Below are 26,618 nucleotides of genomic sequence, written 5' to 3'. Positions count from 1 at the left end.
GGAGTAGGGCTATCCCAACACTAATCCAACTCAATCACCACCCTGAAAACACAGAACGGCCAAATGGTAATGCTCTAGACGCGTGTATTTCGATAAAGAATAGCGTACACAAGAGAATATTGTTCAGAGTTGGAAGTAAATTTTGAATTTTATTGGGTGATTGATTGAGTTTTTCCAAAGACATAATTCCAATTGACGGTCAATGATATTTTCTATTGTACAGTTGCCGTGCAGCGAGTGCCAAACAATATTGCATAAATCATGTTTTTTTGTATCATTTATGCCATTTCTTCACTATTGGAATGAAAAGAAGTATTTTTATACTCACTGTAGTTGAGGATTGGAATACTTGAGCAAGGTTTGCAGTCGAACCCATCCCGGAGGCCAGAGCGATCGTACTCTGGCATCCATAAACGACGAGACGAAAGTTTCAACGGTTTCTTTCCTCGGTCTTAATATTTCAAAATACTCTTTTCGTGCGGCAGCAATCTCGGCTACTAATCTTCTGCAAAAATTACACATAGATTGACGTTACCAGTTAGAATTCGAAACGGTTGGATTCAAAACGAAATGCATAAAAGATTTTACTTTGTTTCATCACTCCATGGAAACCTTCTTTGAGGAACTTTTGATTTCTCTGAAGACTTATTACCGCTGTCTTCTCCGTCGCTGCTTTCAACATCTGACGGAGAACCTTCGACGCCCCTGTAACGTGAAATTTTCGTTGTCATGAACAAGTATGAACTCAATTTTGAGGCCTTGTTGAAACACTAAGATGATAGAATATGAGAAAAATATGTGTATTCTGTAATAAACAGTGACTCGCACCATTTGCTGCTGGGACTAATGAATCTACCTAAAGTACCCAATGCTATGTGTAATCAGGTAACGATTTTGTTCAGACTTGTAGAATATCGACTAATTTTTATCCAGGGTAAAACAGCAAACTGGGTCTGTGTGTGCGATAATATTAATGCGACCATAAGTTTGATGATGATTGGCACAAAGTGTTGATATCACTGATAAAATCTTGGGAGAATCTTTACACCATCTCAATGTTGGTGAGAAGAAATTTATTGGTAAAAAAGAGAGACTGCATGTATTGTTTTATGTAGAAACTATCGAGATTTGTAGATTCGTGATTCTAAACTCTCATCACTTTGGAAAAACATTTATGTCTTTGAATGAAATGAAGACACTTGTAAAAATATATGTGATCGCTAGCAAGCGTGATTAGTGAGCAGCAGGAAGAATGTATAAGGCAAAAAAAGAAAGTTGCAGCTTGTAGGGGCGCCTTACCAACAGTACCGATATATCTCCCAGTACAATTGTGGGCTAAGAAATGAAAAAACAAAATATCGTTTGTTTCTTTCTTCTTTCACTTAAATTTCATCATTTGTTTCTATGTACTAATTACAGTTAATAGCTCGACTATTAAACCAATCAACAGATTGGGTTAAGTATCCGTATGACAATGGCGCAATGTATAATATTTAAAAAAATCAAATCATCTTTTGAAGTTGAAAACAGAAAAATAGACTGATTCTGATGGTTGATACAAATTTTTGAAAAGACAGTACTTTCTTTTTATCCATTATCACTAATCAGATCAGAGTTTCTGGATGAGCCCAAACATAAGGATCGACTTAATAACACGTATAGTTTGAGAGCTTACTTTTCGTCACTAACTCTCTGGCAGTCCCTCGTGTACTTGACCAGCACAGATGGCATTATTCTATCGATAGCTGCCTTTAACCTAAGGAAAAAATGTTATGATTTTTATACACAGTATACTCTCTATTTTTTAACAATGCAAAGCTAAAACACTTCGTTTTCACGTACATTAAAATGAAAGCACATACCTCTCAATTGGAGCTTTTACTTTGTCTTCGACGTTTTGGAGATATAGTTTTTTTGCTCGATTAACGAGGGTGGGTTTACTGCACGGTAAAAAATGGGCTAGATGTGCATAAGTTAGGAGTCTTACACCAGCTGAGTACCTCAAACGCAGCTTTCTTTCTAAGCTGAAAGTAAAATCGAAATGTGCAGTGAAGAGATAATTCAGCTTTCCATGGTAAAGCAGGTAAAAACAAGACACGTGCACTCTCAAACAAAGATAAATGATTGCGTGTTACCTAAAAAGATCAGCATTAATCAGACTATTGAAGAATTTGGTTTTTCCTTCTTTACTGTTCTCGGCATGAAGTTTCAATCTGTTTATTATTTCCTTCATGTCTTCAGTGAGCATATCTGGCAGGGGAGATTCTTCCTTGTCCATCGCTTCGTCGCAGTCGGAGTTCGAGCAAATAATACTTCTAGATTTACCGGAATCCATAGTATCGGAGCTTGACTGATCCTCGACTCGTGCTGCATTAACAACACTTTCTATAGTGTCGTCGATTTTTTTCATCTCAGGCTTTTTTACATCCAACCCATTGCTAGATGCTTTTTTTTCAAATCTTTTAATATCAAATTTTTTTTCCGATATACTTTTCGTTTTACTAGGTTCAATTTTATTGACTCTTTTTTTGTCACCCCCATCTTGATCGTCTAAAAATTGGGGAAATTGATCAAAATAATTCGGAAAAAAACTTTTATGTCTCATCAGAATTCATTCATACCTGCCAGCTCGCCGTCACGAATTTCCCGTTTAACTTTAAGTAGGTCTCTGACGACTGGATTTTTTTGCCTATTTAATATCGATTGTTCTTGTTTCTTTTTTTTCTTCAATATTACATCGTTGCTAGAATTTTTTTCTACATTATCATCGAGCTTGGCTTTCTGGAACAAACGATAAACAACATTGATGAAAACGATTTTCTTGACCTTGGTGATTTGTTGTGTAAATATTATTCTTGGATATGAAGGTCATAAACAAAAAACACTTTTTTTGTGTTAACGTTTCAGCCCGGATGGGGGCCCTCCTCAGAACAATTTATTTCAGAACATCTGTCATTAACAGAAAATTTTTTTTTTTTTTTATAATGTACAACAGTTAGTTATCACAAAATTATCCTTCATATCCAAGAATAATAGTTACACGATAAACAACATTGATAATAATCGTTGGCTCATTTTATTAGGATATGTATTCTTTAGTCAATCCCCAAAGAAATTTACGATTTTTCCTGTACCTTGGGTTGATGGTCGCTACCAGCATCCTCAATTTCATCCTCTTCCGAGCTGCTTATGACACGTTTCTTGGACTGTTTAGGGCTGCTCGGTTCCTCAGTTTCTTCTTCGCTACTTGCACTACTCTCATCCTCGATGTTGTTGTTGTTGTTATTAATATTACCAATTAGTGAGTTTCTCTCCGAAGTTTTGAACTCGAGGAGACCAGAATTTATGTAGAAACCTCCTCTCACCGTCGTCACCTCTTTGGGTACAATTTCATCATACTATAACAAAAAGTAAATTAGTAGATTCAGAACAAAAAAGATATGCGCATACACATTCTACAGCTACAATTTACTCAAGCTGCAAAGTGTCAAACTCACCGCATCTGTATTATCAATAAATGAATCTGACTCGTCATATCCTGCCCCAAGGTCGACATAATCGTTGATTCCCTGATACATAAAATTTAAGTCAATTGGGGATTAATAATGAACGTTTTTTTCTTCGATGGAAAAAGAGAGGAAAATAAAATACTGAATAGCAGATTAGTGAATTAACGACAGCTGTTGAAAAAATACGAAATCAAAACTTACATATTTAGCTTCAAATCTCTTCGCCATCTCCTGAAGTTTCTCATCGTCATCGTCATCGTGTGGGTCCAGGCCATTGACAGTGTTGTTCTCATCGCCCTTTTTAGTATTTTCTTTTTTCCGTTTTTTCTGCACAAATTTATAACCATGATAATAACCGACTGTTAGGTTCAGCGTTAAAGTTATTGCGTACATGCAGACGACGCTACATACGTTACGTAGAGTAATGTGAACACGTAGAATAGAGGAAGAATAAAGGCGGAAGAGAACGCAAAGGGTGCGCAAAATGTTGAAATCTATCAGGATACCATGCTGAGAAAGCAAGCTACAGTTTCAACGTATTATTGGCCGCAGTGCAGAAATCTGCTTTATCTCTACAATCCATAATACTTTTTTTACAGACTGACCGTCGGTATGAAAGCAGAATAAAGAGCGTTTAATTCGTCGTATGGAATGACAAGCCTCATTCATTCACTCTCATATTCACATACACATGGTGTATACTTCAGTGATGAAGCTCGTTCTTCAATTCGACACGGAACGCTTTGTTTAAAGCAATTTTTTGTATCAGGGGTCAGCGTGTGGTGAAACATTATCGACTGGAGACAAGGTAGAGTGCCGTATTGTCGTGATCGCCTAAGTATAATTGCAATGGGCAACCGCTGCGGTGGCAACACAGTCGAACGATTGGCCAAAATTTCAGGACGGTTCACTTCTCTCACATTTGATTCTACTCTCCTGATACACGAAGAAGCAAAACGCTGACCAATTCCGTGGATAAAACAATACGGGAAAGATAACATTAATGGCGAAAACTGCAAGGAGGCATAACGAAAGAAGGACGTGGATTTACGCGACCTTTCGAATGCAATACAGAAAAAAAAAAATGGAAAATCACATCCATTTCTCAGTATGTTCGAGCGCGTGGCGGGAGGGCATTAGGTATGTATATTTTGTATGCATATAGTGTGTTGCACTATCACGGGAGAACCCGTCGCGATCTTATATCTCCCAATCAGTGCGAGGGCCGATTTTGTATGCCAACTAGACAATAGGTGAAAAAATAATGAAAGAGGCGATTAAATAGGACACAATTTCGTTGTATAAGCAGACAGGAAAATCGTGCGAGGGAAATTAACTAGTAGGGATTTTCCGTTACGCGTTTACGTATTTGCGATAATAGTCGTAGACGAGTTCATGAAAAAGATAAAAAATAAAAAATAAGAAAAAGAAATGAAAGACCAGAAAAAAGAAAATAATCTTACACCTATCTTTTGTTCGCAATATCTTAGAACAAAAGCCGATTAGAATAATGAAGTAGGGATACCAAAAAAAAAAGACGAGCTACTAGTCTACGCGTTTCGTTTGCACGCATCGAATTAAAAGTGTGAGGTGAGGAACAGGGATGGATACGTGATCTACAGTACGAGTGATGATCGATCAGGCTGAACCGGCGCGACGGATTATCCCGATAGTGAGTGAGAAGAATTGACAAGCGTCTTTAGAATGGTCACAAAGCCAGCTGCATACAGTTTATTTCGATCGCTGGACCGCTTCCCATCTCCTCAACGTCACCTCAGCGGTGAATATGACAATCTCTTTTTTCGTGAAGTAAGGTGAGTTGTGGGGAGAGGAGGAGAGGAAGAGAGAAGAGGAGAGGAGAGGAGCGAGATGCGACGCTGATGGTAGCGAGGCAGGCAGAGACAGGTACAGGATGGGATCTGAAAGAATATAATAACGTGTGAGTTATAGGCGGAGGGACCGAAGGGAGGAGGAAGTATTTGCGCGCAACACATCAGGTTGACAGATGAGAGTTGAGAGATGTTTTGCCTACGCTACGATTCGAGACATGACATATAGCGCAGTTCACGCGTTATAACCGCCTAGGATCGGCTCACTCGGAGATTTTTGCTCAACGCGTTAAAACCTTACGCAGGCTAGCAGTGCTGCAAACAGCGGATATAGATGTATATACGAATACTTCGGTATAATATCACGTCGCGATGTGTTGGGTACGCGTGCCTGTGTGCCTGCGTATGCACATGGTGTTATGGCGAGCGCGAATATGCGGCGCATATGTATGTGTGCACCTAGCGTGATGAGTGGTGGGTATAGGTGACTTTCTTGAACATCGATCTAGAAGAAATGTATGAACAACGCGACACGTAAGCATGCACCATACGATGCAGGACGCGTGATGATAATCGCGTTGTTGGGCAAAACACACGCGTTTGCCCATCTAATCGAACATTGTCACTCAATGACAAAAGCCACCTAAATCTACTTCCGACGACGGTCGCGGTGCGTGCATTAAAAAGAAAAGAAAAAAAAATTAGAAGGATAAAAAATATTGTATTTCAAGTAAAACAAGGAAAGCTGGTAGAAAATGGAAAAATCCGTCGAGTCTGGGGGGTACCTAGAGGGTCAACCTACCCCAACCTGACAGCGCCCCGATTAACCCGACGAGGTGATCGGAATTTCCTCTCAAACATGGCGACAGGCTCTTGAATCCTTCTGGCACGTAATTACGAACGAGGGAGACTATCTCTACCCTGGTACCCGATCTACCGCTGGGAATGAAATACGGCGAAATTCTATCTGGACCGGCACCCAATGGGGAAGTAACGTGTCAGCGGCGCGATACCGCCACTATTTATTGTCCGTTATTGGCTAGTTTTAGAAATATTCGCGTCGATTGATGGGTAACGAAAATTGGTAAACAGCCTCAACGCTCGCCGTAACCATTTTCTGTTATAAACTTACCTCCGCCGATCTGAGGAGCTCGCAGTAGTTGAACTCGGGACATGCCTGCTCGTTCGACTCTGGTAAGGTGAGCGTAAAACGGTACGACTGTACGAAATCCTCGCCCTTTTTCTCCTTTTTCGTTGTGCCCAGGGATTGAAAAGGAACACGTTTTTGTTCTGACATTCTACATTTGAGGCACAAATTAACACTGGTCGTCGAAACTCTTACCTACTGGCAACAACATGTTTAAATACACCACTCGCACGTCGCCATCTTTCATTTTACTGTTTTTAGAGAGCGCTGCCGTCCACCGCGATTGCGCAGTCCAACAATCATAAACACCCGGTGCATCACGGGATTGCCCACATATTTTCAAAACTACCTATATTACACGTACACCGCCACAGGTTGCGCTGCTTCTTCCTAATTCAATGCGTATGTATGTATCAAATTTCAAAATTGCATACTTGGGTTCTTATCGTGATGAAAATAATGTTCGTATTCATTAGGAAGATAAAATATATTCTCTTTTTACATTGCATTATTACATTATTACAAATCGCTTGCTTATCAGCTACATATTAAATGTAAATAACGCTACTTAAATCTGGTTTAAAGCTGTAGAAAAATTTCATAAATCTCAGGAGATTTATCGTCGTCAGTCTTTCAGAGTCGGCGTTCGTCATAATTGTTATAATATACGCAATAATCCAATGCCGGCAATGGAAACCATTGATGGTCCTCAAAGTATTACATCCACTATACATACGTACATTCTTAGGCAAAAAAAAATCAATATTTCATCGACAAGTTTTGTTGTCCTCGCCTTGTTTTCTTCCAATTTTAACAGCGGAAAACTGTTGCCCAAGAATTTTCATTACATCTGCATGCTTTATACTCCTGCGGTCTTTTTTAACCGAGTGATAATTCTCCTTAACGTAGAGAGCAAAGCTTGACGGTGTTCTGGTTTGTGCTGGAGTCGCCGTCTGCATTGTTCCTGATCTTGTTGTTCGGTTGATCAAAAGTTCAAACTTTCCATAGCAATGACCACACCGCTTGTTCTCCACATTGAGCGATTTCGAATGCCTTCCTATGCTGTGAAGATAAAAATAAGTTAAAACCGCGATTTCAGATAAAGAATATGTCCACTTATTCAGAGATCATTTCTCTTACCTGTAACCACATTTCGTGCATCTGTACGTATACTTCGTCTTGATTTTATAATCGTGGCAGCGCTTTATCGGTGGTAGTTCCGGGAATTTTTTCACTGCTTTGCTTGCCCTTGGGATAGAAATTTACAGAATGAAGTAAACGGTGATATGGAAAAGATTATCAATCGTTTTAGTCGGGCAAAGAAAGAATAGTGAGAGATGTTGGCAACTCACCATCCTTTCCAGTATGGTCCGTGTCCGTCGGAAACTTGGTTTATCAACCAGGCAGCAGCGTGGCACATCTCGTGGACCAAAGTGTCCCGCAGTCGATCCGGGGTGTCCAAAATCTGTGTAGAAAATAATTTAGAGAATCTTCATAAAAAGTGTTAGAAGCATAAAAACGCCAGCAATGATATTTTCTCACATACTTTGGTGGCCAAAACTATTCGTGACGATCTGACGATCCCGCCAATACTCTTTATCGACTTTTTGTTGTAACAGAAACCTGCTGTTCCACGCATTCTCACATTCCATTCTAAAGCCATGTCATCTGGCAGCTATACATACACGACGAAGATTGACGTTATTTGATGATTAATTTTTTTTACTGACAGTCGATTCATTACTAATAATTTCATCTCTGCCCAGACTGCAAAAACAGACTTACTTTTCCGTCAAATATCTCTTTGTTGTATAATTTGAACAGATATTTACACAGCTCCTCTTTTTTGTTTTTGTAATTCTCTCTGAAAGCCCTTGCTTCAGGATGACAATATTGGATCGGTATGGTTGCAGATAAAGAAGCCAAAAAACTTTTCGTCATCTGTTGTTGAGTACTTATAATATCGTTGAACTTCGATGCTAGTGGCATTTTTTTTGCTGGAACTGAAATACAAGATTTACTCAGTTTGTTTTATTGATTGTAAGTAAAAAACGTTGCTAATTTTCAACCTACATCCTCAGACAGGTCTCACCTTTTTTTGCATTTGGTTTTGGAAGAACGATTTCCCCTGGATCAAATTCACTTGTGCTAGAATTGCTCGCATCCTCGCTAAACGACAGTCTTCTTCTGTTCAAATCCTTGTCTGATCTTAGGTGGCAATTATCGTCGTCAGAATCTGAATCGCAAATTGCAATGGCTCTGCAACAGGGTAAAAATGTATGCAATCAAACTTGGAGAGAAAAAAATGTGTCGTTTGCCTATTGCGGACATACTTTTTGGTGGAGGCTGAAATTAACGTTGGTTGTGGTTTTGGTGGGAAATTCTCCTTTGATACTCTAGGGTTCGTCAGAGCTGTGTAATAGAAACTTTCGCTGCTGTTTTCAGATGGTGATTTATCATTAATAAAGCTGTCTCTGGAAAGTTTCTTCTTTGTCGAATTAAAATTTGGCCTTATATCCTTGGTGACTGAAACACGATCGCAATTTTTCACAAAAAAGTTCCAAATTGTATTTAAAATGTTGTTTAGATTCAGTCACAACTTACAAATTTCAAACTCGTCGTCTTCAGAGCTAGATAATATTCCATTTTCTATAGCAGCCTTTGAGGTCTGTTTCCTGCAGAGTAATCGGTCGTTATTATTTATGAAAACAACAGATAATAACATACGATTTTATATCCAACTAGAAACCATCACGTACCTTTCAGTCTGACTCACTTTCCTGTTTATCACCTTTTTCTGTGTTCGGAGATTGGTTTGTGGCGTAAGCACAGCGTCAGCCTTTTTCCTCCATAAATCCCCATAAAGCTTGTCTAAAATATTGGCACAATCATCAATGTGAAGGCCTTGAGTAGCAGTTACTATAGGCTGATTTTTCTTCTTCTCATCTACGGCTGGTTTTGGGCGAGGCGTTGGCATTTTGAGCTGATCCGGACTGGTGTTCGTCTTTTCTGTACTGCCAACTCCGAGGGGAGTTTGATTTTTCAAAACGCTAGTCTTGCCTTTGTATATGAAACGATCTAAGGGACCCGGAATGCTCATTACCTGTTCAGACGTATCAGGCTTCAATAATTTCCCTCGATTATTGGGAGTCTCGTGTTTGAGTTCAAATCGCTCAAGACTACTGTTGCCAAAGCTGCTGTTTCTGTTGCTCTCTGAAATGATGCTGGACGAGTTGGTCGAACCCGGTGAATTGTTACTCAGCCATTCCGAAATTTCATTTTTTTTTCTATCCGACAAACCGGCGTACTGCTGCTCCTGATTAGGCGGATCTACGAATCTGCTGATGTGAGTTTTACTCAGCCGCAAATTTTGTGGCGATTTGTCTATTATTTCCTTGTCCGAACTTGATTCTGTCATCAGGAGATCAGACTCTGTTTCGTTTATCACATTTCCTCTTTTGACCTCGTCTGGCCCATCTAGTGAAGAACAGGACAGAGATTTGCGTGTTTCTTTGAAATAAGGAGAATCTATATTCGGGGTCCAGTGAGAATTGGTGCTGTTATTCCCTCCTTTGAATATTCTCTGCGCATCCTTCTTTGTCAGCTTCACAGAATCGTATGGTTTTGTCACTAACAGCGACTTGGCATTAGATTTTGAACTAATATTTGCAAGAGATTTATTTCCTTTCTGATTCTCACTGCTGGTCAACTTGTTCAGTTTAGATCTTCTCTTACCAGTGCGGAAATTATCGTTATGTTTTAAATCTGCACTCAATCCTCTGCTAGATTCATCATTCGAAGAAGAAGACTCGCTAATCACTTTATACTCAACCAGTAAGCCATTGTTTTGTGCAATATTTGAATCTGGGGTGAAATTTGTGCTGCTTGAACCACTGGTGCAGTTGTGAGAGTTATTGCGACGGTTTAAAAACTGTGCAAATTCGGCTCTACCAATTTTTCCAGAGTTTTTATCACCCCGTTCATCAGAGCCAGTCAGTATTTTACTCACACTTTCTGTACTGCCCAGCGACAAGTTGTCAGTTTCGAGATACCTAGAATTGCTTTTCTTAGATTTTTTAAAGACATCTTTTTCGATTCTCAGAGTATTAAGGACGCTATCGTCGTCGCTGTCCAGGGTAATTACACCTTTGCAGTCTTTGTTCGTACCACAATTTTCTTCGCTGTCCGAAGAGTCTAGCACAATTGTGTCCGTAGGATTATCACGACTTCTTTCTTTGCTCCGATACAATGGGGTATAAACTGTAGATTTTTTACTTTTGTCCGCACAGGGTGAACTTTCATTGCTGTTGGTACTGCTGGCGCTAGAGTTACTGACTAATACTATACTACGATTCTCACAAGTAGCATGTCTCAAATCATTGCTTTTCGGATACGAGGGTTCTTTCTTGCCAATAGTGTCAGTAAAGCTGTCAGAAAGTCGCAAATTGTAGTTCTGAGAATCCGGTGAACTTGAGCTTTCGGATCTGCAAATCTCTGCATTGCGATAGTTGCACATTCCCACATTTGTGTTAGCTGCACTTGGATTGTTCTCTTTAGCAAATTCTTGCTCTTGCTTTAGATTTCGTTTTTTCTTTAATGAGAGGTGGAAGGCTGAAAAATAAAAAGAATAAATCGAAGTCAAATTGAAATAGAGTTACTCTTACTTCTTTTTAGTGAAAAAAAATAGACTTTTGCTTACTTTTTGGAGCCAGGTTGTTTTGTTGATTGCGAGCACTAAACTGCTGTCTGGAAAAATTCATGCTGCATTTGTCGACGCTCTGTTTCGCAGGACGTCTCTTTTTCTCTATTATACGTTAAGAGCTGCAGGCACAGAAACAAGGATAAACGGGACTGTAAGGTTATACGCTCAAATGAAAATAGACGAACAAGCAGACAGAGAAACCTAAGGTTTTTTTATGATGGTAAAGACCGTGAGGTGAAAAGAGTCGTAGATCAGGGTTTACAAGTACAGAGTTAATACAGAAAAAAGGTCAAATACAAGTAAACAAAGAGTGTCATCGATTCGTAGAAAGATCCGAGAGCATTTTTAACCGGGTTAAATTTTGAATGATGAGTGGTGCGTTACAACCGAGGATAATCAGCCAATCTTACCTTTTAATTATGGTTGTATAAATATCTTTGCGGTGAAAAAATATCCCGGGTTGCGGTTAAGCGGAGCGATAATCATGCAGGAACAATCGTCAACTTGTTTTGAACGTTCCTGCAATCCGTTGAGATGCGATTGCGCCTTCCGATTGGTTGAAACTGGCAGGAGGCTATAGACTCTCGGCCAATCAGAGGCGAGTTCTTGCCAGACGCGGCGGCGCCATGAAGCACCATGGAGGCAGAGGGATAGAGTGGGAAAGAAAGAGCATTGAAAGCGTTCGGCTTGTAGAAGGAGAGAGAGAACGTAAGACCAAGCCTTCTATCTCTACTGACGCATGCGCAGTAATCCAACCCATATGTCGTCAAGCCCACGGTCTTACATACGCCAGTCTGTAAGTCAGCTGCGATGGCTGCAGGCGGTTATTGCAATGCGCATGCGTTGTTAAAGAAAGCAATGTAATGCCTTACCATGGAACTAGTGTCTTACATTCTCTTTCTCTTTTCAATAGCAAGATAATTTCACTTGTACGAGCGTGTTATACCTCTCCTACTCTAATCCTATGGGCATCGCGGTAGCTTCGAAGGGGGGGAAAACAGCAGACGACGACAAGGCTGGAGACAGAGAACAGCAGCACAGTGATTCGCCGTTGTTTGTGTTCGACGTTACGCTGCTGCTGATCGCGCTCACGCAATTATACTCAACGTGCAAATAAATGTTGTTTGTCTTTGTTGGCGATGTGATTGTTTGTGATTATCGACATCGACGGAACCGGTAGCGCTACGCACGATGATGCTCAAATCGACCAAAGTCTTTCTAGCCTTCTTTGAAATAATTCTAGGCATCTCTGCTACCACTCACTGGGTCGTTACCGAAAATGGGAGAATTCAGTCGCAGGTAAGTTTCGTTATCATTTTAGTTGCGACACGCAAGAATCGCGATACTCTCCCTTTCATCCTTTGCTAATTTCGCGTTCTACCTCACACAAGAGTATTTTCCACGAGGTCGCGGTTATCTGCGCGTCCAACTTCGACTCAGACTTATCTTTCCCGGTTTTCACTTGCAAGGAATCTCTATCTTGGTGTGAAACTATTCGACCACCAATTCCGACTGCTGAGCCAATGACAACCTCGAAACCATGTTTTCCTCAGGGATAAAACGCTGCTTTTGCTGGACCATGTTGAGGATAACCTATCATCGATTTGACCCACTTCTCAGCCTGCGATTTTCTTTTCCAATTTCACCTCATTAGCCTTCATTTCTTTTTAGCCGGATTCCGTGTTTCAAATGCGCCGTCCTTACGACCTTGTTGCCTTCCTCGAGCAAGAAGATCGTCGGAATGCTGTTGACGCCTTGTACAGACAACTTGTGGCCAGAAAGGCTGCTATTCACAGTCGCTGCGCTAGCCTGGACTCTGCAATGGATGTCGAAACTCGATTGTACTCTACAGACCCTGATTGCCTGTTGGCAGGTAAACCCCTCGCCGATGTAGATCTCTATGCCAGCGTCGCGACTGATGGAAGCTACAGAAATGGCGTTACGTAAGATAGAACTACATTTTTTATTCATTTTACAATTATTTAATATTTGTTGCTTCAATTCTGTCCAATATCCTCAAAATCATTCATACTGGTCTCTACTCTTGACAATGAGTTGTCTAGTTCTTAACTGTTTTCAGACAAAAGGATTATCTGCTAGACGGTGTTCCTAAGGACGGGAAGAAAAAAGTTCCTGACTGCAAAAAAACATTTCCTTTGGATTTCAGCATGTTCACTTTCGAACATTTGAGTGTAAGACAAAGATTTGAATATGAGAGAGTGTTTTATCATCTATTTCGACAGTGCAACAGGGTGGCCACCCGTCTGGAAAACCGGGAAAACCGGGAAATGTCAGGGAAAAGTCAGGGAAATGTCAGGGAATTTTTTGGTTGGTCAGGGACTTTTTATAGAACTCACGGATTTCAAAAGCTTTGTCCATAAAATTGAGATGCTATCACCGCATCGTCACAATTTTTCTTCTCTTCTTATTGACGATTATAAGCTTAGTTGTTGATTGTCATATGAATTCAGTAGTACGAGCAGACATCGGTTTGATTTATCTATGGTCGTCACTGCGTGTGGGGACGCAAGTTCACCGACGCCTAATAGTCTAGAAAAAACGAAGCCTCAGGTTTTTGGCAGTAACTCAAAAAGTAAGAGCGCTAGCGAAAATTTTAGAAAGATTCTTAAAGAGGAGGGAATTTCCAATAAAAAAGCACAAGCACCCGGAATTCTATCTTCAGTATTAGTAATTTTAATTTAACACTGAACATAGGGCTCTGCGCAAATGTTACGGCATAGACGCGCCGTGTCTAGACAGTACACCGCATAAAATAATTGTCTTGCTGTATTAAATATCAATTTAAAAATTTGGATAAATTGTGGTGTATTCTTAACGTTTAAAAGAAAAATGTCCCATTGAAAAAAATTTCTAAGTTTATTTTTCAAAAAGTTACACATTCGTTAATTAGTCATAATTCTTCGAACCTCGATTTTCATTGCAAACAGCATAAATGTTCAAATAATAGCTCTAAAAATATTTCGCTTGTTGGAGCCCCTTCTTAAATATATACTTAACAAGACCAAGCAAATGGAAATTTTCATTTTTTGTCAACTTTCAAAAATCATAATAAACGGAATGAACAACTTATAAAAACTTTTATAACTTTAATATATTTGGCCGTACTTTACCTAGGTTACTATAGTTTTTAGTGATTTCTGCACAAATTGTGCATCAAAATGTTAGGGAAAAATAATGATTTTAGTCAAGGAAAACCGGGAAATGTCAGGGAATTCCGTGAGCGGAATTGAGTGGCCACCCTGTGCAACCATTAATTTTCAACAAGCAATTTTATTCTTTAGGCAATGCGGAACAGGAAAAACTTGACCCAGCAGCAGGAAAAGGGTCTGATAAAGTACCTGCCGCCTGGAACGGATCTCAATAAGTTTGGACACCAAGTTGCTTACGGTCTCATAAGAAACAGCAGCTCTTGGCTCCACTTTAACCTCGCTGCTATATACTGGCGGGTTAGAGGAGACTCGTACAACGCGCTCGAGTGCGGTCGCCGGGCCATCGTCACAGCTCCTCGGTACGAAACACAGTTTGTTGTTAACAATTATCAATTATTCTTGCACAAAATTTTTGAAGAATTGATAAAACGACATTGAAAACTGTTCAGGAGGTATCGTGACATTGCTCTGCTCACGACAGGAGGAATATTACACGCTGCAAAGCACTCAGGTGAAGCAGCAATAATCTTACACACAGCGATAAGCTATGCCCCTACTCAGAGTCACCAACACTTGGCACTGGGTCATGTCTACGCTGCCCTTGGCGACTATAATCGATCGGTGGCTTGTTACGACAATTGTCTCCGGCTAGCGCCGACGATGGATCAAGCAAGACATGCCAAGCATGCGATACTGTGTCATCAAAAGCTGGAAATAGCTCTAACCTCGCTTCTCCAGTGCGTAGAATTTTTTAAACAGATATTACACGGAGCCATTGATCAGGGAAATTATTCATATAGTTGAAAAATTTTGTGGCGGCATGCAAAGAGAAAGTATCGAGCTTTTTGCCCATCAAAAAGCAAAATTTTAAGAACAATTTTTTCCCTTGTAATTGGTTCTGTGACTATTGAATAGATCATACCCGTATTTTCCGAGCATTATTTATTAGATACTCGATTTGCTACTATTCGATAGAATTTGAGTGAGGGAAAAGAAGTTATAATTTGGTCCGGAAAAATTTAGGACGAGACTATTTGCCCGTTTGAGTATTTTTAGGGCTGTCATAAATTATATTCTCTCTAATTGGAAAGCTGGTGCGAGGTATAGTCGAATTTCTCCTTGTAAAAAGAGAATTATATGGTTTTATTTTGTAGGCAACTGCAAGATATCCTGGCTGAACTTCACGCCTATCATGGACAGCAGGAAGAATGGCTTAAGCTCCAGGAACGCGTATTGTGGGAGCAGGCGCCCAAAGCGGCCTTCATCAGATTGCAGAATGGTAATATTCAGGAGGAGACTCTAGGCACCATTTTGACGACTAGGGGTCAGTCCTGCATGCAGCGAGGTGGCAACGATGCCATCCTGACCTGCGACGTAACAAGCGAGAGTCAAATGTTGGCACACAACTTGCAGATAGATCTGAGCGTCAGTTTCCAGCTATTGAAAAACGTTGAGAATCAGCTCACTAAGATCGAGGAACAGATGGCTAAATCGAGAAGTTGGCATGGTAGCGTGTTTTTGCTATATTTTTTTTCATACTTTCGTTCTGTGAAAACCGTTGTAAATCTGTTCGTGCTTTGTTCCTACTTTCCTTCTACACCTTTTATCTGAATTTCATATACCAAATTGATTAAATTAGTTTCTTGCTTCAAATTTTAGTCTATTTTTCCAGCAAGTAAGGATCGCACGATTAAGTCGACCGAGTTTCCCAAGGAAAGGGGACCCGAGTTTTTCACCGTGTTCATGGAACCGACGGGCAGACCGAAGTATCACAATTTTAAGATCAAAGAGGGAACCGAGGAATTTGAGAACGAGAAATGGCCCAGAGCTTCAGACTGCGAGGGTCGGTTGCCACTGTTGACCGATTCGAAACAATACGTTCCAGCATACTTACCGCCGGAAAACAAAGGCTACGCGTAGGTGTGACATTTTTCAGCTTGTTTCAAGTCTTTTTCCTATTGTTTTGTCTGAGCGATGTTTTGTTTCAAATTACAGAACTCATTTGTTCGTGAGCGAACTGATAGGCATTGATCCTGGCAAGGAACATTCGCTTCCGTGGTATCCACCAGCCTGTGAAGCACCAAAAACTTTCGATGCCAAGTATATTTCTACGACGCTGTTAAAAGCAACAATAGGAAACAACTTGCCAGACTCGTCGTTGTCCCAGGTTTTGAAAAGTCTAGTGAAAGACTCTGAGCTCGCCGAAATCGGACAGCGGATTCTTACTGCTACCAGAAGCGTGAGTACATGATTATTTTGCCTATTAAATCGTGTAGACATTTCTTTGCTTCGTCAAAATTACGGATTTTTATGGTGAATTCAGAAAGTCGCTGCACCTTGGGTTTTGTCAATGCTAGCTTCACTGCACTGGCGAGTCGTCGGAAAGCCGAGAAACGCTCTGGACTGTCTTCAGTTGGCACTGTCGACGGTTCCAAACAAATTCCGAGACGTTCCCCTAGTTAGTATAGCCTCCATAAGTCAAAAAGTTGGTCTCATTGAGGACGCGCTGAGAGTGGCTAGGGAAGCAATAGAAGTGAACCCAGTCGAGGTAATTTGATTAATTGTAAGATATAAAGTTGTCAAGAAATGAATACAAAGTTCGGATTTTTGACAACCCAAATTCTGTTCTTTGTCTCACTTTCAGCCCATCACCAATTTCCTATATGGCTCTCTCCTGCATGTCAAAGGTAACAATTCAGGAGCTATACACCATCTGAAACAAACTCTGCGAGTCGACGTACACGCCATAAATGGACGGGCCTTAACGATGCTCAGAACATTGGCATGTCAGGAATGGTTGAACAATGGAGGACCCGGTGAGTTTGTAAATTCCTGATTTTTTTTGGCGTCGGTGATTTTGATACGTGGCTCAATCTATTATCATTCAAATTGTGTTATCGTGGAAACTAAGATTCTGCAGGAAGCCCCGGTGGCACGGAAACTTGCGGAGCGCCTCATCTGCCGCCAGAGATGATAACTAGGCACAAGCTTTGTGTAGGTGAAGCGGTGGTGTGCGACAGCGATGGGAAAAACTGCAAACACGTGCAATGCGATGCAGTGAGGACGACTGGAGATACGACCGGTTGGCATTTCTACAAATTTTTCTTTTCCAACTCACAACAAATATTTTTTCTCTCTGGCTCGATTTTGCTCACTGATATTTGATATTACGAAAACAGGCAGTGCAAGGTGTACAAGAAAAGTCGAAAAAGTTATCAAGCATCAGAGTTTAATTGACACACTGATGACAACTGGGAACGAAGGCGGCGCAGACGAATCTGAGCTGGAAAATATGGTGAATATGGAGCAAAACGTAAGAATATTAAACCGGTAACGTGAGCTTAGGAATTGCATCGCGACTATTAAAGTTTTTGAAAATTTTCTGCACAGTCGTTTCACATGCGGATATCTTGCGGCGACGATGTCAAAGAGCCCGGGGTCAATGTACTCGATGATTTTTACGTATCCATGACTGAGGAAGGCTCTAACGACGCTGGTTTACAAATTCACGATATAACTGGAATGTTTTCACTCAGTCCCAAGGGGTGCAGGGACATGCGGCATCCGCCTTCTCGCTCTTTCCAATCTATGTGGCATCATATCACTGCCAGAAATATTGAGTGAGTGCTGTGATCTGACGAATTGATTCCTTTTCAAAAAGTCTAAGGAACAAAGAGAACTATCTAAAAATTCAAATCGGATATAGCTGTAAAAACGTACCTGAAGTAATTAAGATACTAGATTCAGGTAAAATGGTTATGGAAGAACTCCAATTTTAGGTCCTGAACAGCCTGAAAATGTAACGGAATTTATTTTGCAAAAATTAGTGACCAATTTGATTAAAAGTCTAAAATTTATTAGGAGTTGTGCATCAATCATAAAAAAATTGAGTTGTACAGTATGTCACAGAATGCATACGATTTCGCGATTCTAACAAAGTGATTATCGATCACTGGAGACAGAATTCGACTTCTTTGCATAAACTTTGTGATCGGTTGTAGGATCGACTTGGGGCTAGGAGCTATCCATTGATCGCAAAAAATTTGAGCAATACATTCAGTCAAACACTTCATTTTCGCGATATTTACAGAGTCTACATCGACTGCAGGAAATAATTGATAACAAATTGAGTGAAGTTTTTGCTAACGAATTTTAAACAAACGATCGAACGCATGCTCTATCGATTATTGGATCTTTACTTCATAAATTTCTTATTCGACAGCATCAGTCACGACCTAAAACCCTTAAAAGACGGTCCTTATCAGCAGCCGATATGCGAAGGAGGAAATCCCGACATCAATGACGTCGCGAATCTGGACGCGTTATCAGAAGTCTTGCCGAATATGACGGAATTGGACAATGCTGAATGGCTCGCTCTCATGGCTAATGATCAAAAAAGCACCGTCGAGCAACTGGGAGCCGGAATAGCCGTTGCTTTGCGAAAAGTTAGTTTCATCACTTGAGAAGAATGAGTGTCAAATACCCATCTGTTTTTTTTCTCTTTGTATATTAGGCGTTGTCCACCAACTCAGCAATTTTTTTTTTCAACCTCTCGGATCTTATCTATAATAGTACTCGTTAAAGGTACTTTATAGACATTTTTTAAGATTTTTTAATTTACTCGTTTCGGAAATGGTCTGCTTTGTTTAAATGAACTATTTAATGCGATTTATGTTATATTTTGATGGCATCAAAATCTTTTTGTTCGGCTTCAATCTTTCATGATATACGGGTTTTAAAAAAAACACCATTTCCGAAATGAATAATCTAAAACTCTGAAAAAATTCACAGAGAGTACCTTTAAGTAGTACGCCTACATAACTAATTATGGAACAGAACTGAGAGGATAAACAAAACGTGGCTGAGTTGGCGCAGAACAACTCATATATGGATCTAAAAAATTTTCAATTACCCAATGTGCACAATCAACCTCCAGAATTCTCGATCGTGGACTTTAGCGACGGCCGCTGCCTTGTACTGGCGAGTCGACGGTCACAGTCGAAGAGCGGTCGATTGCATCAGACAAGCGTTGGTCAATGCGCCAGACGGAATGCAGGACGTTCCACTGATAACGCTCGCATCTTTGCTAAGCAAACGCGGTTTTCATCAAGACGCTTTGCGGATAGCTGACCTGGCGCTGATGAAAGGACCGGAATTTGTGATAAATCACTTCTCCATGGCGAATCTTCACACGGCCGTGGTGAGTGAGAGGATTGCAAAATTATTACCAATTTATTCATAAGGTTTTCTCATTATCGAGACGTTTTGAAACATTTGTTTCTTTTTTATGCAAATGAAGCAAGTGGAAATAGATGAGAAAATAACGAAAAAAATTGATTTTCACGTGAAGATCAATTTTGTTTCCCCTCAGCGTTACTTCTACTTTGATTTTCTTCTCAACAGGGTGATTTTGAAAAGGCTATAAGTTTTTATCGATCGTCGCTAGCTCTCGATCCAAACTTTGAGCCGGCTCGCAGCAAACTTCAGGCTATACTTTGCCTCCTTTTGTTTGATGAGTCAACGCAAACTCTACGTGAGATGACTGGCAACAACTGAGAAAAAACTTTATACCTGCCTATATATACTACGCGAAATCTTAAAGTACATAGTTCATTGATGATAATTTGCCGTGACTTGTGGGATGTCATTTTTATTCGTCGCTTGATTTTTTCAATATTTGAACAGTACTCATAAGATGCGGTAAACAAATCTTTGATCGGAAAGTAACGAACTGACTTTTAATCTTAGAAAAGAGAGGGATTTATAAATATATGCATATATTTATATCACATATATACCAATATATACTATACGTGAGGCGTGCCATGTTGAAATAATTGAAATACATAGATTCTGAGGTCGCTTTTTCTCCGATGAGACTCACTCAGTTTCATTCTATAATCGTTGAAATTTTTGTCGTTATGAAAAAAAAGTCTATTTATTTCATGATATTATAATACCTAAAGTATAGTAGGTATAGAAAGGTATGAGACCGGTACCTCTATTTCGGGTATTACACCTAACACAGTGTACATGATAATTCCAAAATCCATGTGATCTTTATGGGACGTAAGAGGAAATTTTTTTTTGTCAATATGCATAGCTATTTCTCGAAGTCATTTAACTAATTATTTATTTCACTACGTAAGAAGATATCATTAGGTTCTTTTCGTTTATTTCCTTTCAATGGGTGACAGGCGATAGAGTTGTAGAAGAAAATAGATGATGTGCAATTTGTCTCCAATGATTGGACTAGATTTTTCCTCGTTTTTCGTTATTCTAGCTTGTCAGGTTTTTTTAGTTAGATTATTTCATTCTTGGTATCGTTACTTCAAATGCAATCGCAGGTGGATTCAACTAGAATATTTGCATACACACATAATGTAAATAATCTTATCGATTCCGATGTTCGTTTCGATCAATAAGTGGGAGAAATAATACTTTTGAATGATATTTTTTCAACGAAAATAATAGTATTTATATTATAATGTTGATTAATCAACCGATCAACTGAATTCAACATTAAAATAAATATAAGTATAATACACCTAGTATATACGTGTATGATTATCCATTACATAGTGTATATTCGAATCTAGATACATATAGGTATAGACAGAATTAAGAGTAATGAAATGGAAGACAGAGTTTAGGGATAGCCGAAAAAAATCTAATTCAACAGCTTCTTTTTAGATTCTTTTATTAGTTTGTTATTTATCATTTTTCATAACTTTTTTGCTTGCGAATTAATTTTTGACTACACCTATACTTCTAGGTTTTGGACTCAATTATACATAGTTTTAATTTTTTAAGACCATAATCTAAACAGTTTTACATATACGATATGCATAGGTAGGTAAAACGTTGTGATATCCGTTTTCCGTTTTTATTCTTTCGTTTGGAATGAGGTTTTTTTTTATTGAGAAAGATGGCGGATGAAAAAAGAGAGGAACAGAACTTAACAGGGTAGATGTCGTGTGGCATCGCGTAGCAATTTAGAGGCTGTCATATTATGGTTTACATATACATGTATATGTATGAATATATACACACTGTACATAATAATTCTATTATATTATATAAAAAAACAAAGAAAGACGCGGCCGCATGCTTGAATTGAAAGAAATTAGCGATTTTCGTGAATATAAAAAAATCGCTTCAAATCTTTGGGTTTAAATGTGAAAGTACGTTTTTTGAATGTAAAGTAGAAGAAGAAGAAGAAGAAGAAGAAGAAGAATAAATAATAAAGCCATGAATAATTGGAAGAAAAAGTAAAGAAATATCACTGCATGAAGCACGGTTATAAATTTCTTATTTTTGTTGCAAAACACATTTCTAATCATCTCACATCTCACAGGTAACATGATAAAATTTGACACGCATTACAAGTTTAATTACTCTACAGGAAAAAATAGGTAATGGGGGTGAAGATTGAAACTACGAAGCAAGAAGAAAAGGAATCAATAAGGATAGTAACAAATGAAATGGAGAAAAGTTTTTAAAAAAATGGAATGGGATGACAGTGGTTATAGAGACGGAAATTTAATCTTATTTGAGATTCGTTACCATGACTAAGCGAATCAAGGCTGTGCAAATAACGTATCATGATTAAATTATAACCTGTATGTAGAGTAATGTTCACTAATATGTTCCCAGTGGCTCACAGTGATATCTTTCTTGCATCAAAGCGGGAACGAGTTTTCTTTCTAATCAAATTTCATGTGCTAATGACTAGAGACGTAAGTGATAACAGATACTAATGATACGTTGATCACAACCCGTAAAATTTCTACACAAAGACAACTCGTTTCAGTTTCGATTCCAAAAAAGATAGCGAATCACTGAGATCCCATTAATGAATATACAATGTATACTCAAGTGATTATGTGACGGCCGGATGGTCTGTTATCTGCTATAATGAAATACGCATGCGATAAGATTCAAGAGTAGTTCTTTGCCAGGGTGGCCAATCGTCACAAATTCAGATGACAGCCTTAAGAATGTTGCCAGCTGTCTGTGTTGAGCACAACTGCCAGCGACAACTGTTAAAATTTCTGAGTTTACGTTCATGACGGTTGGTCGCCCTGGCAAACAACTGTTCTTGGATTATAGCGCATGCGCATTACATTGTAGCAGATGATGGACCATTCGGCCGTTAGATAATCACTCTATATATATATATATATGCAATTATACACCTATGTACCTGTCACGTAAGTCGAAAGAATGACGAAGTACGCTGGTGATTTAATTCAATATTATTATACATATAATATTAATATACAATAACAATGAGTCAGCGGTATGTTTATTACATATATTATTATTATATACTTGTGTTTGCTCTGTACCAAAAAAAAAAAAATTGCCCCAACGAATCTCCGTTATATGCTCTATAAACACATGTATGTACGGGTGCATTGTATGTACATATATATGAAATATAAAAATAAGTCATAAGAACGAATAAAATTTCACTACGACGATGTAATGCCTGGTGATATAATACATGGTATATCATAAGTTACGTATATCGTTGTTTTCCAGTTGTTTCAGCTTGTTTGTTTATTTTTTCTTTTAATATCGTCGGAGTGAATTTTAATTCTTTTGCTTATTCATTTGCCGAATTTGATAAACTTTTTTCTTCCTACCATTTCTTGGAGCAATCCGATTCAATCTACGTAGATAATCCCGTGTATACCACAATATAATCCTGCTCCTTTTAATTCACTCATTCGTTCCTCGTATCTTGTTACTTATGTATGTATACACTATAGGTGCAGGTAATTGATACTTACAATTCGGTACCCGCGTGCATAAGAGAATATACATACTATTGCATACATACGTGGGTCTTCATTATCGGCAGGTGGTGAACATGACCGTTCGTCCCACTCACATCCGGTATCCGCGTGCCCTTGTGAATATGCGCGCGTGTGTGTGTGTATGTGTGATATCTGTACATAGTGTATATTATGTACATATTTAGGTATACATCACATGTATCCGTCCAGCAAAAGTTGCCTTCCACCTTTCCTTACGCACGAACGTGTGTACAATACGTACATAATTCATCCCATGCGGTCGTCGAAGTCACCGCGTGCAATACTTCGGGAATTTCGATTTGAATTTTATTCATTTGACAATAAGTCTGAAAACATTGGGTAAAAGTTTACAATAATAGTAATAATGATAATGATAATACAATATAAGTTGAAACAAATCGATGATGACGGAACAAATTATTATCAACGAAAAGGAAAAGAGACGAATTAAAAAGAGGGAAGAACTGGAGGAGAAAAAGAAGGGAAGCATGATTTTTTGTAAATATAAATGATTCTTTTTATTATATGTATAATCACTGGATTTTGTGTAAAAAACTGTTTTATTTATTGTAGATTGTTGTTATCATTGATGGGACGATATGTGGAAACCCGTTATAGCCGCTGTCACACGCACAAGAGTCTCATCTCTAATCTTGTGCAGTGGCCAGCAGCTGCACTGGGAACCAGTAACAAAGTGTATTTTTGTGTTAGAACCGAATTTTCAATTCAGTTCTCTCACTCGTGAGTAACTAACAAGATGTATCAAGAAATGAAAGAAGAAGAGGAAGAAGAAGAAGAAGCAGAAGAAGAAGAAGAAGAAGAAGAAGAAGAAGAAGAAGAAGAAGAAGAAGAAGAAGAAGAAGAAGAAGAAGAAGAAGAAGAAGGAGAAGAAGAAACAATACACCATGATTAACCAGTGTATAATAACAATCAAAATCACACTGTTAATATGTATATACATACATTGGTATGTAACAGTAAAATGACATGCGTATGTACGAATGTATATTCTTGTGCGTGACGGATTAATCATTTGAGTTATACCCACACGGCGAGTCATACATAGCGGTATATAAATACTAGAATTATACGCCTGCTTCAATTCAATGCAGACTGAATATTATATACATATATCTGCTGATGGTTTGCCGAAATTCCGAATTATGCATAAGAATCCGCTTTTATTCGAAGGTATATATTCCTATATGCATATGTATTACAGTACGATGTGTGCTTAGTACATGTTTCATCGTTGCATCCGTATTTCGGGGTTTCATGAAAAAGAAGAAGAAAGAAAAAACAAGACCAAGTAATCAGTAATAATATAAATTGACCGGATCATTGCTCGTTCAAATCTCCGAGAAAACGATTCATTCCGATCCATTATTTATCCGTAAGTAGGCGTAAAATACTGCGCATGTACGTAATGCATATACACATAATACATGTTATGTGTTTTATAATTGCACTAGATCGTTGACGAGTTGAATTTGTAATAATCGAATTACGACTCTTTTTGCTGTTTTACATCACGAAATGAAATAGAATCGATTCTCGATTGTAATTAAATGTAGCTACGTTGGAGGTGTTTAATTAGGATCGTTAATTTTTGCTATTTCTTTCATTTCATTTCATTATTATTATTATTAATAATTTCCTTTCTTCCTTCTCAAACATTCAAAACTCGCATCACGTATCTTACCAGTCGACGGAATCGTCGTTCGGTCGCGATGAATAATGAAGCCACGATACGCGATACGTTCTACATACGTAGTATAATACCTGTAAACTCCGTCTTACTCGTAGTTCTCTGCAAGTTTGAGGACGGTGCTTTACGTCTGCAATAGTATAATCTATACGTGTACCGACGACGTGTAGCATACATATTTACGCGGTAGAAGAGAACTCGCAAGTTGAGTTGCCCACTTTTATATGCAAAATTTATAACGTTCGATCCTTGCGACTCGTCGCTCGTCTAACGGTGCGTTTATTAGATCCACACGTTTCCTATCTTAAAAACATATCCCTTTACTTGCCTCTTGTATATTTATTTATCTATTTCTTTCTCTTTCAAATATTTATCTGTTTTTACTTTTTTTATACTTATCATATATGTATATCATGCGGTCATTCATCTCCTACCCTCTTATTTCGTTTTATTCCATTCCATATATTGCTTATTTGCAATTCTGTATACTTTCGTTTTTTCTTTCTCCCCTGCATTCTTTTTCTTCTTCCTTTTTCTTCACAAAATACATCCCATATTATCCGTAGATTTTCAACAATGCAGACACGCAATGAATGAAACTCAAGAGAAAAAATAAAACTTACCGCGATTTGCTTTTGGTTCTTTTTGTTATTCTTCTTTATCTTCGTTCTTTGTTTTTTCAAACGTTGGCAATACGCGAATTTAATTTGCAATAAATTCGGTGACTATTTTTCAGATCAATCGATCTTTCGCAGTTAAATTATTTCTTTTTTCGCTTATTTTTTTTTTTTTTTTACCTTTTTTCGTTGTTCAATAAGAAAAAAAATATTTAAAGAAAACAGAAATAAACGCCAAGGAATAAACATCGACACTCCACTTGACTAGAAATCGCATATAATTCTAATTGTTATTTACAACAATAAGAACATACCTACAATACAAATATCGCAAAACATCACATATAATGTATAATAACGCAGATCTGTCTTCTTCTTCGTTTTTTCATTCTCAAAATCAATGATTAGCGATATATAATTATTTTACTTTTTTTCATTCCCGGTAATCATCATTATCGGTATTATTATTATTATTATTATCATTATTACGCAAATTTAAATCGCGACGTTTTATAAATAATTTTTCGTTATTGTTGTTATTATTATCATAATTATTATCATCATTACGTGTGGAAATATAAACTATCGTTGATCCTCTGCACCGTTCCGTCTGCACCAACTGAAGTGCCCGTATCACACTACCCTTGTTTATATACTCAACCCCCACGTGGGTCACCTAATCCATTGGCCAATAGGACGGCTTCTTTGTCACGGACGAGCCAATAAGGGATTGGGGTTAAAGATCCAAGACACGTGTGATTACGTTGGAAATAAGGGCAAAACTTCTAGCTTTCTACACATGTATCCATGCACGTGTATAAATTATATGTACGTACACACACTTCGATATCATGTTTCACGCCACATACGTATGTCCGCAATCATATATATTGTGCACTATTTATCTACACATAATCTAGGTCTGCCATGAATTTCCAACGTTTTAATAAATTTTCTTTTTCGACGTATCGTAGTAGTTTGTTCTCGATTCGTTCTGAAATTCTTACAAGTTATCGATGTTTCGTATTTGTTTTTCTTCTCTGTTTTTTCTTTCGTATATTAGACGATGAATTCGTGAAAAAAATAACGAACCATCGTTCTCACTTGTTCG

General features: G+C 38.5%; 3 protein-coding genes and 1 long non-coding RNA gene across 9 annotated transcripts in view; 1 reads left to right on the top strand and 3 right to left on the bottom strand.

Moving 5' to 3' along the window:
- Window positions 1-6,720, bottom strand: part of yem (yemanuclein) — an 11,981-nt gene extending 5,261 nt beyond the window's left edge. The window contains exons 1-11 of one of the 2 annotated variants that reach the window (XM_046621133.2): window positions 6,471-6,720; window positions 3,711-3,836; window positions 3,498-3,569; window positions 3,135-3,398; window positions 2,622-2,781; window positions 2,136-2,550; window positions 1,863-2,024; window positions 1,676-1,756; window positions 1,300-1,335; window positions 589-705; window positions 329-505 (exon numbers count right to left, since the gene is read on the bottom strand). In XM_046621133.2, coding sequence (XP_046477089.1) covers window positions 329-505; window positions 589-705; window positions 1,300-1,335; window positions 1,676-1,756; window positions 1,863-2,024; window positions 2,136-2,550; window positions 2,622-2,781; window positions 3,135-3,398; window positions 3,498-3,569; window positions 3,711-3,836; window positions 6,471-6,635 — 1,775 coding nt within the window. In that variant the 5' untranslated portion in view covers window positions 6,636-6,720. The remainder of the gene's footprint in view (window positions 1-328; window positions 506-588; window positions 706-1,299; window positions 1,336-1,675; window positions 1,757-1,862; window positions 2,025-2,135; window positions 2,551-2,621; window positions 2,782-3,134; window positions 3,399-3,497; window positions 3,570-3,710; window positions 3,837-6,470) is intronic. The other variant, XM_046621134.2, reaches the window with a different exon arrangement.
- LOC124216540 (tetratricopeptide repeat protein 17) lies at window positions 5,360-22,984 on the top strand. Of its 5 annotated transcripts, XM_046621126.2 has the most exons (17): window positions 11,998-12,486; window positions 12,859-13,130; window positions 13,268-13,379; window positions 14,490-14,716; window positions 14,807-15,094; window positions 15,512-15,864; window positions 16,030-16,273; window positions 16,353-16,596; window positions 16,681-16,905; window positions 17,002-17,173; window positions 17,269-17,439; window positions 17,537-17,670; window positions 17,748-17,977; window positions 18,580-18,802; window positions 19,294-19,557; window positions 19,761-19,958; window positions 21,763-22,984. In XM_046621126.2, the coding sequence occupies exons 1-16, from the start codon at window positions 12,379-12,381 to the stop codon at window positions 19,911-19,913; spliced, it is 3,420 nt and encodes a 1,139-aa protein (XP_046477082.1). In that variant the 5' UTR covers window positions 11,998-12,378; the 3' UTR covers window positions 19,914-19,958; window positions 21,763-22,984. The 5 variants fall into 5 exon arrangements, with proteins under 5 accessions (XP_046477084.1, XP_046477083.1, XP_046477085.1 ...); XM_046621128.2 differs by lacking the exon at window positions 11,998-12,486 and adding an exon at window positions 5,360-5,414 and having other exon boundaries at window positions 19,761-22,984; XM_046621127.1 differs by having other exon boundaries at window positions 11,996-12,486; window positions 19,657-22,984.
- Window positions 6,970-11,828, bottom strand: LOC124216542 (Germ cell nuclear acidic peptidase). The gene is made up of 11 exons (XM_046621132.2): window positions 11,598-11,828; window positions 11,185-11,306; window positions 9,245-11,096; window positions 9,090-9,160; window positions 8,819-9,011; window positions 8,578-8,744; window positions 8,271-8,488; window positions 8,032-8,160; window positions 7,838-7,950; window positions 7,626-7,733; window positions 6,970-7,547 (listed from the first exon to the last, which is right to left on the bottom strand). The coding sequence occupies exons 2-11, from the start codon at window positions 11,243-11,245 to the stop codon at window positions 7,253-7,255; spliced, it is 3,207 nt and encodes a 1,068-aa protein (XP_046477088.1). The 5' UTR covers window positions 11,246-11,306; window positions 11,598-11,828; the 3' UTR covers window positions 6,970-7,252.
- LOC138190891 (uncharacterized) lies at window positions 21,686-26,618 on the bottom strand. The gene is made up of 2 exons (XR_011176969.1): window positions 25,514-26,618; window positions 21,686-23,508 (listed from the first exon to the last, which is right to left on the bottom strand). It is a non-coding gene; the product is annotated as an uncharacterized lncRNA (long non-coding RNA).

This window comes from Neodiprion pinetum, chromosome 4 (genome assembly GCF_021155775.2).
Source record: "Neodiprion pinetum isolate iyNeoPine1 chromosome 4, iyNeoPine1.2, whole genome shotgun sequence".
Classification (NCBI taxonomy): Eukaryota; Metazoa; Arthropoda; class Insecta; order Hymenoptera; family Diprionidae; genus Neodiprion; species Neodiprion pinetum.
Note: the sequence above shows the minus strand (reverse complement) of the source record. Positions and strands in the feature narration are given on the sequence as shown.